Genomic DNA, 12,563 nt, shown 5'->3' on the forward strand with positions numbered 1-12,563 from the left:
TGGCATTTCTCCAAAAGTCAGTCAGAAAGAGCCAAACAGTAAGGGAAGACAACCCGGTTATGAATAAATTATGAAGCAGAAGAAAAAAAAAATTTAAAAGTTATGCTTGGTATTCTTGTGTTTTCTGAGAAGCCTGATGTGTATTTACTGCTATGTAAAAGAATGGCACCTGCAGACCAAAGCACCCTTTCTGAAGTGTCATTTTGCTTGAGAAGATACTACTTGGTCACTGTTCTAGTAGACATGGATAAAAAACTTTTAACTGCTACATAAACAATGGCAGAAGAAGAGCATATTTCCAAAATGCTTCATTTTCTTCTCTCTGGAGAAATACTTGAGTTCAACATTGATAAATAGTCTAAGTAAGAGATTTCCTGAAATTTTCTTGTCTTTCCACCCCCAGATTTCCCAGGGGACATGTGCTTGACCCCAAAGGAGTGCACATCCAAAGGACTTTGAAACAGAAATAAGAACAAAGAATAGAAATAGGAGCTTTTAGAATGACACAGGATTTAAAGCAACCTCACTGAGGATAATCCTTTCCCACAGTCTCTAATGCTGGAAAATTCTCATTTCAGTTCCCAAGCAGTTTTCAGACATTCTCTTAGACATTTTCAGGGGGAAAAAAGCTTGGGATTGTAATCTGCTTTTTTCCACTTAGGAACAGAAACAGTCACTGAACTGTCTTATTTAATACCTGTGCTCTGGGAAACATCATGAGGGGAGTCAGGTAAATTGTCTGAAAGGCAGCTGTAATGCCATTTTTGGAACTGTGCTCCAACTTAGGTTAGTGAGATAGGACCTGCAAATGAACATTACAGGCTTCCTGTCATATTTAAAGCAGATAAACATTCTGTTGCTAAAAAAAATTAGCTTCAACAAATAACGGAGTTGTGAGTTTGGGTATTTTTAAGGTGGATACAAGAAGCATGAAGGAAGCACTTCACTGGTAAGAAAGTAATCATAAAAGAATATCAGTTCCTTGAGAGGGTTTAACAAAAGTAGCAGGAACTAAGACCTATGGGATCCACGACACTGGATTTGAAGAAGTCCATTGAAATAAGGGAGCTAGTTCTCAGAAGATTAGATGTTGCTATTGGCAGAGGGAAAATCAACAAAACTCCCTTCTGAAAGCTAACGTAGAACTCCAGGGGGAGGGTTTGAAGATGGAAGCTCAGTGGGGAACATTAGCAATGTTGAGAATAGAATGGGAAACAAGCTCTGATGCAGGGTCACATAGGCTGCCAAGAGTGTGAGGAACAGGAGATATGGAAGAAAGAAGAAATTTGGGAGTAGGCAAAGCTTACTGAACCCATATGTATAGGGACAGAGGAAGGCTATAGGAGGAGCCTTGGGGTTATATGAAGGTGAGTATCACGCTCAAAGCAGGGGGCTGCTAGGGAAAAACAGTGAAGCTGCACAACAGCAGCTCCTCCAGCATGAAGAGCCCTTCAGCTGCATCCATCACCAAAAAAGGCTTTCACCAGGGTGTAAGCAGAAGTGTGTTCTTCCCCTAAATTTCAAGGCAGAACATTTGGCTGAAGGTAAATACCTTTCCTGAGAGGGATTATTGGCTGCAGGATCGGCACCTCTTGGTGCCTGCAGGCAGAGGTCCAGACACTAGGCTGGTCATAGCCAAACACATCGTGTAGCATGCCAGCAAAACAACTGCACCTAGAGCAATCTCTCTGCAACAGGCTGCATTGTATTACAGTTAAAAATTAATTCCTGTGGAAATAAAATATTGAAACAATCATGGTAAGACCAATAAAACTTTAGAAAATAAAAGCAGACAATTTGATATAGAGAGCCATTTGAAGTTAAAATAGCTTTGATGGATGTGTGGAATGAACTTCAGACTTTGTCTTCCTTGTTTTTGAGCAAATTGAAACGGTAATTTTTTTCAAAATGTTATCCAGAGTATTAGTGGGTTCTACTAATGACATGGTTGGAAAATCAGTGGGTTTTATTTCTCATTAATCTTTCAGGTTTCTTCTGTGTAATTTCTCATTCAGAGGCTGTCATGCTGTAGTCAAAGCCATAGTTGGATGCTTTTGGTGCACTGGTGTAGTGGCTAATCTTACTCAGATGTGTGTCTGTGTTCTTAGCCTCCCACTGCACCCTCCCACCTTTCTGCATTCATCACACCAGCACTGAGTGGGTTTGGAGGCTAATTGGGCAGAAAAGAATCCATTCCTTCTGTCCTCCCTCAAAGTAAATAAGCTTTTGCAAATTTTCTTCTTGAAACCATTTTGAAGAGCCAAATCCAAAAAAGAGGCTGAAATGTAGAGCTGAAGGGATGACCAGGGGTGGTCATCCCTTGGGATGTCCACTTGTCTCCTTGGGAACGATCTGTGCAGATTTCTAAGGTGTATTATTAAATATCACATCCTGAGGGTGGCCTTTTGCTCCTGGTGAATGAAGGGAGATTTAAAGAACACTTAGAAAATGAGAGTTTGGAAGATTTACATGACATTGAACTAATGATCTATGTGGTCTGTAGTGAAAGCATAAAATCACAGTACATGCTGTTCAAGATTTAGCATTTTCTCCTGTCTGTGTAGAAGCTTTTAAACAGAGGATGAGCACCTCAAGTGTCCTCATGGGTTTGTGTAGGGTCTTTTGTTGGGGTGTCTTTGTCCTTCAGCCTCCCACTGTTGCGTTATGATCCCAGGGCAAGGAACAGAAACTCCTCACTTCCTAATGTTCTGGGCTTTGAGGCAGAATTTAAAGATTTATCTATGAGAATGTGTCAAATTATTTGAGAGGTAACATGTAGAGAACTCCCCACCAAGACATGTCTTTGTTCCTGCTATTACAGCACTTGACCTTTCCATATCAATTAATGAAAATTAGGGGCATGCATGGCTCTATGCTGTAACAGACAAGATTTTGTATATTGTAACTGAAAGAAACATGATTTCAGCAAAATTTTTATCTCCCTGAAACAACTTGAGTGGTTCTCTCCATTGTGTTCAATGTGGCCACCTTCTTGGGATAGCACAGAAGTACCTTGGATGCTTGGTGGTCTTCATTGTTTAGGTGTGCTTTGGCTGACTTGTTCGAACACCGTTTGTGAGACATCCACTCCAAGATGAATTCTTGGGAGCCATTTTTATTGTTGGATTTGCTTGCAGCTGCACAGCTATAAAAGTCAGAATGCTTTCCATCTTTAAGGACTGTATCATTTGTCACTTGGCACCATTCTAGTGCCTCCTCCCTTCTAAGAATTCTTCCATTACATGCAGTCTTGTTGTTTGGTTGGTTTAGAGATGCCCAAGGCTATTATATTTAATGCATATTTTGGATATAAGAAGAAAATGTGTAGTTAATATTTTAGATGACTGCTAAATTGTAGCAAATGGCTACCGTTATAGTGAAAAAGTGGTTAGATTATTGTCTTCGTTTTCATATTCTGTCTAATTTCCAAAAGTTTTAATTATGACTGATTATGACTCAAGCAAATGCCACATGTATATGTTGGGAAGTTTGGATTGAGACAGTCTCAAAGAGTCAGAGTTCATTTTTATTGACGAGTATTAAGACATTGCTGTGTTTTCAATCAATTTGATTCCATTTTGGGCTTTTCTCAAAATATGCTGATACATTTTGTTGGTAGCAAAGGACAAGCCTTTTGAAATAGAGCAGTGTCAGGAAAGTGATCTCTTCCTAGCCATCCCACACACCAATAATTATTATTAAAAGAATATCAAACCGAATTATATTTTCTGGAGAAACAATTTCTAATGCACATCAAGTTAATGAAGACCTCCTCGACTGATGTCTTCTTCATTGTCCCAGCACATATTGATTCTTTGTTAATGTTTTATCACCCAGAACCCAGTAACATCTCCAAAGTCATGATATTTTTAGATTTCACAGGCAGCAGATGACAAATTTCTTAAATATTTGCGGGAAATAAACATAAAGGAGCTTTCTTTTTACCTTTCATTAAATGCCTCTCTGGTAAAATGTGTAATATGGGCCTATAAATGTAAGACTATAAATACATACTCCTAGAAAGTTCTGAGCCTGAGAACATCAAGCAGCAGGGGCCTTTTTATGTGGCTTCATACAGTGCATTTAGTTCATTTGCTCCTTACATGGTTTGGCGCAGGTATATGTGCACTCCTGTAGCTCTGTCTCCCTGCCTGGTTTCCTGACAAATGTAGTTATGCAGCCTGGGTGAACAGACTCTGAAAACACAGTTAGATTTGGAATCAAAACATTATAAATGGGAGGAAACTAAGAATTAGTTGGTTTTGCAGTCTTTAGCTATATGTAGTATTTGGTATTGCCTTTGGCAGACATTCTTGTTTGAAAGCTCACCGAGTCAATATTAAGTCAACATTTTAAGGAATCTGAAAACACCAAATTGTTTCTCTCTCTTTCCCACTGTGGGCCAGGCTGATTTCAGATAGCTCTCTCTCAGAGCTTCCTGGTAAATGTTTCAGTAAATTCTATCACATTTCTGTTCTGTAGAAACCATTTTCCCCCTCAAAACTTTTGCAGTTGATCTCCATTAGAGAAAGATATTTTTAGCAGCTGTTTATGAAAACTAGTCTTTTGACCAGGCTGAATTCCCTAGAAGTCATCAATAAATATGGAATTGTTTGCAGGGGTGTACTGTAGTTGGCTTTTTAAAATAGATTTGCTATACTATTTCTCACACTTCTTGAAAGATTATCTCAGACAGCCTTTAGAGCTCCTATATGGCATTGCAGATAATATCCCTCTCCCCTGAATTTTGGTGAGAACGGGATGTCCTCCCTTCCATGGTGCAAGGCTTGATCCTGCAGCAAGCACAGCACCCTGACCAGGTGACACAAGGTGCTTATGCACAGGGAGGAGCTGGAGTGAAATGTGTGACCCAGGCAGACCTGTGCATGAACCAAACCCCCTGACTGTGGTGTTAGTGGTCAGTGCCTGCACAATTATTGAAGTGTGAGAATGCCCAGAAGACCCTGGCACAAGTGTAAGCCAGTGATGCAGAAAGAGGAAAGACAGCATTGCCCTCAGAAAAAAATGGTAACTTTTTCTCCTTATTTTACTTCTAGGTCCTACTTAGACATGTATAAGGTGATAATATTTAGTTACCTCTTCTGGTTTGTGCTTACCATAATCTTCATCACGGGAACCACAAGGATCAGCATATTCTGTATGGGCTACTTGGTGGCCTGCTTCTATTTCCTTCTCTTTGGTGGAGACCTGTTGCTGAAGCCCATCAGGAGCATTCTGCGTTACTGGGACTGGCTGATTGCCTACAACGTCTTCGTGATCACCATGAAGAACATCCTGTCGGTAGGGAGCTGATGCCTTCCCTCTGCCCTCTGCCCTCAGTACTTCTGTTTCATTGGAAGTGTGCACAGAGCGTTGAGCAGTCATTAAAAATTCTTTTTCGGGACCACAGCCTTCTGCAAGCACAAAGCAGTCTCCATTTCAGTTCAGCATTGCTAGGGAATGGCAGTGCATATCCATCATAGGGAAATGTGCACCCATGAGCTCAGTTGGACTCTGTAAAAGCTCACCACCTACTTTCTAAGGGCCAGGTTCTGGTTTCTTTGTCTAATGAAGTCTCTCCTTAGAAGTCTCATGAAAAGAGGAGTGAAAAATGAGTAAGAAGTACAAAATTAGTCCTACTGTTGATAAGTAGTGCACATTTAATTGGACAATTTATTTAAATAAAAAAATTTCAAACTAGTATGAGATGCAGTTGTGTGATGTAATGTAATTAGTGAAGTTGACTGCAAAGTTAAAAACTCCATTCCTGTTTCCTTTAGAACTAGTGTGAAATTCAGGTGGAAACAGATGTATTTGATAATTAAATGTCAAATTCTTCTGCAAAATATGAAAGATTTTTCTTGGATTAATTAACTCTTTTATATGTATCCTTGCAGTGGTAGTGACAGGTGATTAAGACAAGCCAGTAATTTCAATCTTTTTGAAAGATAAATTTAGGTTTATTCCTGGCAGTTGCTTTTTAGCTTTGAACAGTTTTAGTACTGGACTGCAAAGAAGAGACATTTTTCTTTTTACATTTATTTAAGTCACTACACTGAAATAAAATTGATTTATGGGTGGTTTGAATTTGCAAATGTTCTAAATGCTTACATATGTGCTTCATTTTATGCTTGGGAATTCAGTGGAGCTACATGTGTCTTAAACTTGTTCATGTATGTTTGCAGGATTAAGTCAGTGATTTATAAAAGTTGCTTAGTTGTCACATTGCATCGTATGCCAGATGTGTCCCTTTCTGTGCAAAAACTCAAACAAGCCCCACATACCTCCTGTCTCACTAATAATCAAAAAATCAAATTCTGTCTAAGACTAGTTTGTGTGTCACTGGTAAAGCCACTCTTTCTTCCAAGCTCTTTTAGTAATGAGAATAATTTGACTGCCCTCGGCTGTATTATTTCTCATGTAATGTAAAAACATGTAATTTTTCTATCCTTATTACTGCTATGTCTTGTTATATAAAACTGCCCTTTTACTTACAGATAGGAGCGTGTGGCTACATTGAATCATTAATTCAGAAGAGCTGCTGGGTGATTCAGGCATTTAGCCTGGCTTGTACAGTTAAAGGCTACCATATTCGTAAGTACAGCTTATTTTTCTCCATAATTTTCTATAAATAAAGAATCACCTTAAAATCTTCAATCATATTTAAGTTGTGCCATCCCTTGATATATTACCTTTTGAAAAATCTTGGATTTATATTGATTAGCCACACAGAATATTGAAAACATTTCACAGAAACAAGGGGGACACGTATGCAGAGAAAACTGCCACCATGCCCATACATCCACCCACAGCCAGCGTTTGCTGTAAATGAACAATTCACAGATATTGGCACTTAACCCGTATGTGGATATGCAGGTGATGTGATACCCTGGTTTGCTGTACATCTTGAGCTAAAAGTCGGCTCACCATCACTGCATGGACAGGGCACCTTCTCCCAGCTGCACTCCCCGTGTGCAGTGTGGGCTCCCATCCCTCCCTGTGTACCAGGGTTCAGTGGTTCAAAAGGGAAGCCACTTCAGCTCACTGAAATGGCATGAAAGTGGTAATTTTTCTACATGCAGACATAGTTTTGGCAATTTTTTTTCCTTGTGATTATTCTCATGTGGTGATAAAAAGCATAGAGTGGATAATGTCTGTTGCTGGAGGTGAGAGAAAAGATGAATGAAGTGTGGAGAGCAAAACCCTTCATATCTCAGTGAGCTATTAGTCTCCACTTTGTCCTGACACCCTGGATTAACAGTTTGAAAACATCTGCAGAAGTTTTTTTTTGTGTGTTTTTGGGTTTGGTTTGGTTTTTTTCTGAATTTAAAGAGCTGTTTCAGCCTAGTGAGGCTGCAGCAAAATTCTGAATTCCTGTCATCATGATTGATCCTAATAGATAAGTGTGGGATAGGGGAAAAGGAAGTGTATAGGAAGACACAAATTCACAGGATGAAAGGTGCCGAGGAATTCTTGTGTTAGCCAAAACATTTTGGGCAGCAACAGAAACTCAGGCACAGGTTTTCAAACTCCCACCCCAGGGTTTGGGCACAGCAGGCTTTGAAGCTCTTGGAGTTTGAGCTTTCAGAGCTATTAGATTGGCTTGCTTGCTTGAAAAGCCAGCTTCGAGCCAGAGCCTGTCCCTGGAGTCCTTCTACTGCCTTCTACAGGGCAGCATAGGCCATGGAGTTTATAGTCCAGTTCCACAAAACCCAGTTTAATTTTTTAATATTCCCCAGAGAACTGTCTTACAGAGAATAAAGGAAGAAAGAAATAGCCCAGGCCAAAATCTAGGGGTAGGAGGAATGGGATTTCCTCTCTGCCTGTCTCCTCCTACCCCAAAGGAAGCAGTTTTGTGGTTTCAAATATTTCTTCTCTTAAGCAATGGAAATGAGCATTGAACTGAGTTGTGGAGAAGAAAAATAAAAATAATCAGTGGTGACAGTCAAAAAGTCATTTTGACAAAAATAAACCACTTATTTCTCCTGTTGATAGTGTTCTTAATTAAAAAATGAGATTAAAAGTCACTTTGAAGAGAATAGGACAAAAAATTGATATATGCCATTTTAGGAAACACGGAAATCAAATAATTCAGTGTAACAAAAAATATGCCTTTTCCATTCTTTGTTTTCAAGTACTTACTAAAGTAGGGTGAATTTATATGCAAATGATTCACTTCTGTTATATCCTTACTTGTGGGACAGTGGCGCGTAAGGGCATCACATTGTTGGAAGCTTTTCAGTTTGTTGTGAAAGAAATTATGGCACACCTCAAATGAAAATGCATGACAGTTTTTTTTTAGGAAAATCTAAAATAACTCAAACAATTTTAAAGGCTAGGATTATTTAATTCATTAAACATTATGGAAGAATTCTGAACACTGATTGTGTCTTTTTCCAGCAACGAGCAATCCAGATTGTAAACTGCCCAGTGGTGAAGCAGGAATCATTTGGGACAGTATATGTTTTGCTTTCCTGTTGCTGCAAAGAAGAGTCTTCATGAGTTACTACTTCCTTCATGTGGTTGCAGATATAAAAGCTTCTCAGATATTAGCATCAAGGTAACAGAAAATTTAAAAGAAATTAAATTCAACAGCTCAAATCTCTCATGGTGGCAGTACTTAGTTTTTACTATAGGTAGTACCAAAACAGTCCTTCAACATTGATTTAAACAATCCATGCTAAATTCATAACTGCAAACCCAGCTTTGACACAAGAAAACAAATTCATTGAGAATCTAATAGGAATTAAACAATTCTTTCTACCAAATGCTATCTGCTGCTCCTGTTAAAAGCTCTGAAAATGTGTTGCAGCATTCTCTCAACATTGATGTGCATGAGAGAGAATGCCAGAATTTCTAAGTCTTGGAAAGAAAACATTCTGCTGTTAGAGCTTGAGAAAATTGTCCTTAGAAATCCCATCTCAAGAAGGAGAGAGGAGGAGGAAGACAGGAAAGTTCTTACATCTGGCTTGGGAGGAAAAGGGAGCACTTTTGGGAAGTGTCACATCACTGAACTCTGACCAGGTTTGGCAAGGAAGTGTTAACCTCATTGGCCTGTTACACCACAAGCCTTAACTCACAGCTATCACTAGCACAAACATTCTTCTGGTTTATGATATGAAGGCAGATGAGGAATGAAATACTGGTTTTAATTTCCATAGGGTTTCCAAGAAATTTTTTGTTAATATTGGAATAAATGTATTGTGGTTTTTTTTTTCCTCAAAAGACATACAGACATTGATTTCTGACTGTATTTCAGGAAAAAAATTGGCTTGTATGTAATGAAATGAAGTAGTTTTTATCTTCCTCTTCCAGGGATCATTTTAAGAAGGGGACATGTTTAGCTCCCTATAATAAAATTCAGCCCTGTAAAGAGAGCTACAAGAAGACCTACACCTCCACCCCACATTGCATTAGGCTTTTGTTCTGAAGTGAATTTCAGTTCTGATGCCCAATTATGCTGAATATAATAGCATTTTTGTACTCTTTTTGTACCTCTTTTGGTGTGCTGGGTTCACAGTGAAAACAGCATAAAGCAAAATCATGAGTATCAAAATACGTCCTATATAGGAAAATGTGCATCCAGAATGAAAGAGTAGACTTCTAAAATTATAGCTTTTCTTACTGAATTCCTGACAAAAGAAAGACTTTAGATCTAGGTTACTTCTTTGAGAGGGACTTTAGGACTCTTTTAAGAGCCTTAGAAGTTTATGTGTGAATTAGGAAGAATGGTCATAACATTCAAATCAATGAACCGATTAAATTTCTAATGTAATGGGGTGGAAAGCCAGATTCTCTTGGCACATCAGAAACTTGCTCAAGGGTTTGTTATCATCAGATTGAAAGCACCATAGTTTTCAGAGGGTAAAAGTGAAGCTGAATAAATGCTTACCATGGTCCTAGATAAAGCTGGACCTTGCTCACAACTTCCAGGAGGACTGAGGCAGGGGATTGAGGTGATTATAAAGCTGAAATAACTATGAAGAAATACTGAGGATGTGCAAGAAATCCTTCCTCATCCTTGAACCTACTTGTGTTCTGTGTTTTGAGGACTGGTAACTGAATTTCTTGAGCAGCTGCTAGAGGAACATACAGGCTGAGTAGGGTTCACAGCATTTGGCCCCAGATCTTGAAATGATTGTATGTAAAGATGTTACTGTTTTAGAGCAATTGATTGTTTCTTTCACACCCTGGATTAGTTTTGTTTGATGCAGATAAGATCATGTATAGAAGGAACATAGAATTCTCTGTGATTAGTTGCCATAAGGAAGACTTAGAAACATTTAACATGTCCTCTCCTTTTTCTTTTTCTGTCCCATTTCTGATGTAGGGGTGCTGAGCTTTTTCAGGCTACAATTGTCAAGGCTGTAAAGGCAAGAATTGAAGAGGAAAAAAAATCAATGGATCAACTGAAAAGACAGTATGTATTTAATGCATTTATATTTATATATATATATATATATATAAATATTTCTATGCATATGTACATACAGATTTAACTGATTGCTGGTGTTTATCTTGCACTTTCTTGGATAGAAATACTAGCTTCTGGTATTTATCCATCACTTTCTTTTATAGAAATGCTCTACCATTACTAGAACTTTGTTCTGTATATCTGTTATCTGCATTCCTGGAAAAAATTGTTGCATGACTGCTCTTTCTGTTTTGTGGTTCCTCCTGTGGTGTTTAAGTGCAAAATATATGTTTACCTTCACTGAAAATATTTGCTTTCGATTCAAGTGGCTTGATTCCTAACCAAGTGTCAAAGCCCACTCATGACAGCTTCTTCCACGCTGCATAATGGAAGAATCATGGGAAGATTGCAGGGACCGTATTTTCTACCTATATAGAATCACATAATTATAGAATTGTTTGAGTTGGAGGGGAAAATCTAAAGGTCACCTAGTCCAACCCCCCTGTAATGAGCAGGGACATCTTCAAAGAGATCAGTTTGCTCAGAGCCCCATCCAGCCTGACCTTGAATGTGTCTGGGGATGTATGTATTTAATGCTTTTATATATATATGCATCCACCATGTCTCTGGGAAACCAGGGACCAGGTTTTACCACCCTCATTGAAAAACCTTTTTCCTTATAGCCAATCTAAAGCAATCCTCCTTCAGTTTAAAACCATTGCCCCTTGTCCTCACAACAGACCCTGCAAAAAAGTTTGGCCCCATCTTTCCTATAAGCTCTCTCCAAGTACTGAATGGCTGCAATAAGATCTCTCCAGAGCCTTTTCTTCAGGCTGAACAACCCTAATTGCCTCAACCTTTCCTTGTAGGAGAGGTTCTTCATCTTCTAATCACCTTTCTGGGCCTCCTCTGGACTCTCTCCAGCAGGTCCATGTCTTTCCTGTGCTGGGCACCCCGGAGCTGCACTGGGGGTGGGGTCTCATGAGAGCAGAGGGGCAGAATCCCCTCTCTCACCCTCCTGCCTACTCTGGTTTGGATTCAGCCTGGGACACAGCTGGGTTCCTGGGCTGGGAGTGCCCACTGAGGCTCTTGTCCAGCCTCTCACCCATCAGCAGCCCCAAGTAATCCTGGGCAGGGCTGCTCTCAACCAGTTCATACCCCAGCCTGTGTTGATATCAGGAGCTGCCCTGACCCAGGTGCAGCACCTTGAATTTGGTCTTGCTCAGCTTCATGAGATTCCTGTACACCAGCTTCTTGAGCTTGTCCAGTTCTCTCTGAAATGCATCCACCCTTCAGCTGTGCCAACAGCACCACACAGCTGGTTGTCATCTGCAAACTTGCTGAGGGTACGCTTGATCCCACTTCATCCCCAGACAGTAAAAATAGCACTGGACCACCATTTGTCACTGATGTCCATTGAGACAAATGATCCTAAAGGATGAAGATGTAGTACAAACAGTGCAGGGACAACCAAATCCGTGTTTCAGAGTGGCAAGTTTTGGGAAAAGCAATTTTAAATGATAATAAGATAGTTGAGTGGGAGAAAGTAAAGCAGTCATGATAGCAGGAAACCCAGGTCTCTCTGACCAACAGAGTGAACATCTATGCTTGGTCTTCCCAGCCAGCCCCTTCAGAGCAATGTAACTCCTTCTGTTTAAGGGCAGGACTAAGGACAGTGTGGAATAATTCCCTTAGAAGTGTTGCAGAGTTGCAGAGAGAGAGAGAGAGAGAGAGTGTGTGTGTGTGTGTGTGTGTGTGTGTGTGTGTGTTTAATGCTTGTTTTCCAGGATGGTTGAAGGTGTAAATCTAATAAGATTCTTCCTTTTGCTAGAATGGATCGCATCAAAGCCAGGCAGCAAAAATACAAGAAGGGAAAAGAGAGGATGCTGAGCATGAACCAGGAGTCCTCAGAGGGGCCGGAGATTCGGAAGGTTTCTGAAGAAGATGATGAAGGTACCATTAGCTACTCCTGTACCATATTTCCATAAGGACCTGATAGAACTGCTAGTTGGACAAGTGATAATTTTTTTCTCAAAACTGCCAAACTGCCAGCACATAACAACGTTGTTAGCTGAGTATCAGTTTCAGGCTCGATTCAGAAAAAAAAAAAAAGAAAAAAAAAATCTGTGTTATGTACTGAAACAAGGTT

At 39.7% G+C, this 12,563-nt stretch overlaps 1 protein-coding gene across 1 annotated transcript in view; it reads left to right on the plus strand.

The window, feature by feature from the left end:
- Positions 1-12,563, plus strand: part of PIEZO2 (piezo type mechanosensitive ion channel component 2) — a 285,705-nt gene that overhangs the window by 227,702 nt on the left and 45,440 nt on the right. Inside the window, exons 28-32 of the mRNA XM_059480444.1 lie at positions 5,058-5,301; positions 6,498-6,594; positions 8,401-8,560; positions 10,331-10,420; positions 12,246-12,367. Coding sequence (XP_059336427.1) covers positions 5,058-5,301; positions 6,498-6,594; positions 8,401-8,560; positions 10,331-10,420; positions 12,246-12,367 — 713 coding nt within the window. The remainder of the gene's footprint in view (positions 1-5,057; positions 5,302-6,497; positions 6,595-8,400; positions 8,561-10,330; positions 10,421-12,245; positions 12,368-12,563) is intronic.

This window comes from Ammospiza nelsoni, chromosome 1, assembly GCF_027579445.1.
Source record: "Ammospiza nelsoni isolate bAmmNel1 chromosome 1, bAmmNel1.pri, whole genome shotgun sequence".
Lineage (NCBI taxonomy): Eukaryota > Metazoa > Chordata > Aves > Passeriformes > Passerellidae > Ammospiza > Ammospiza nelsoni.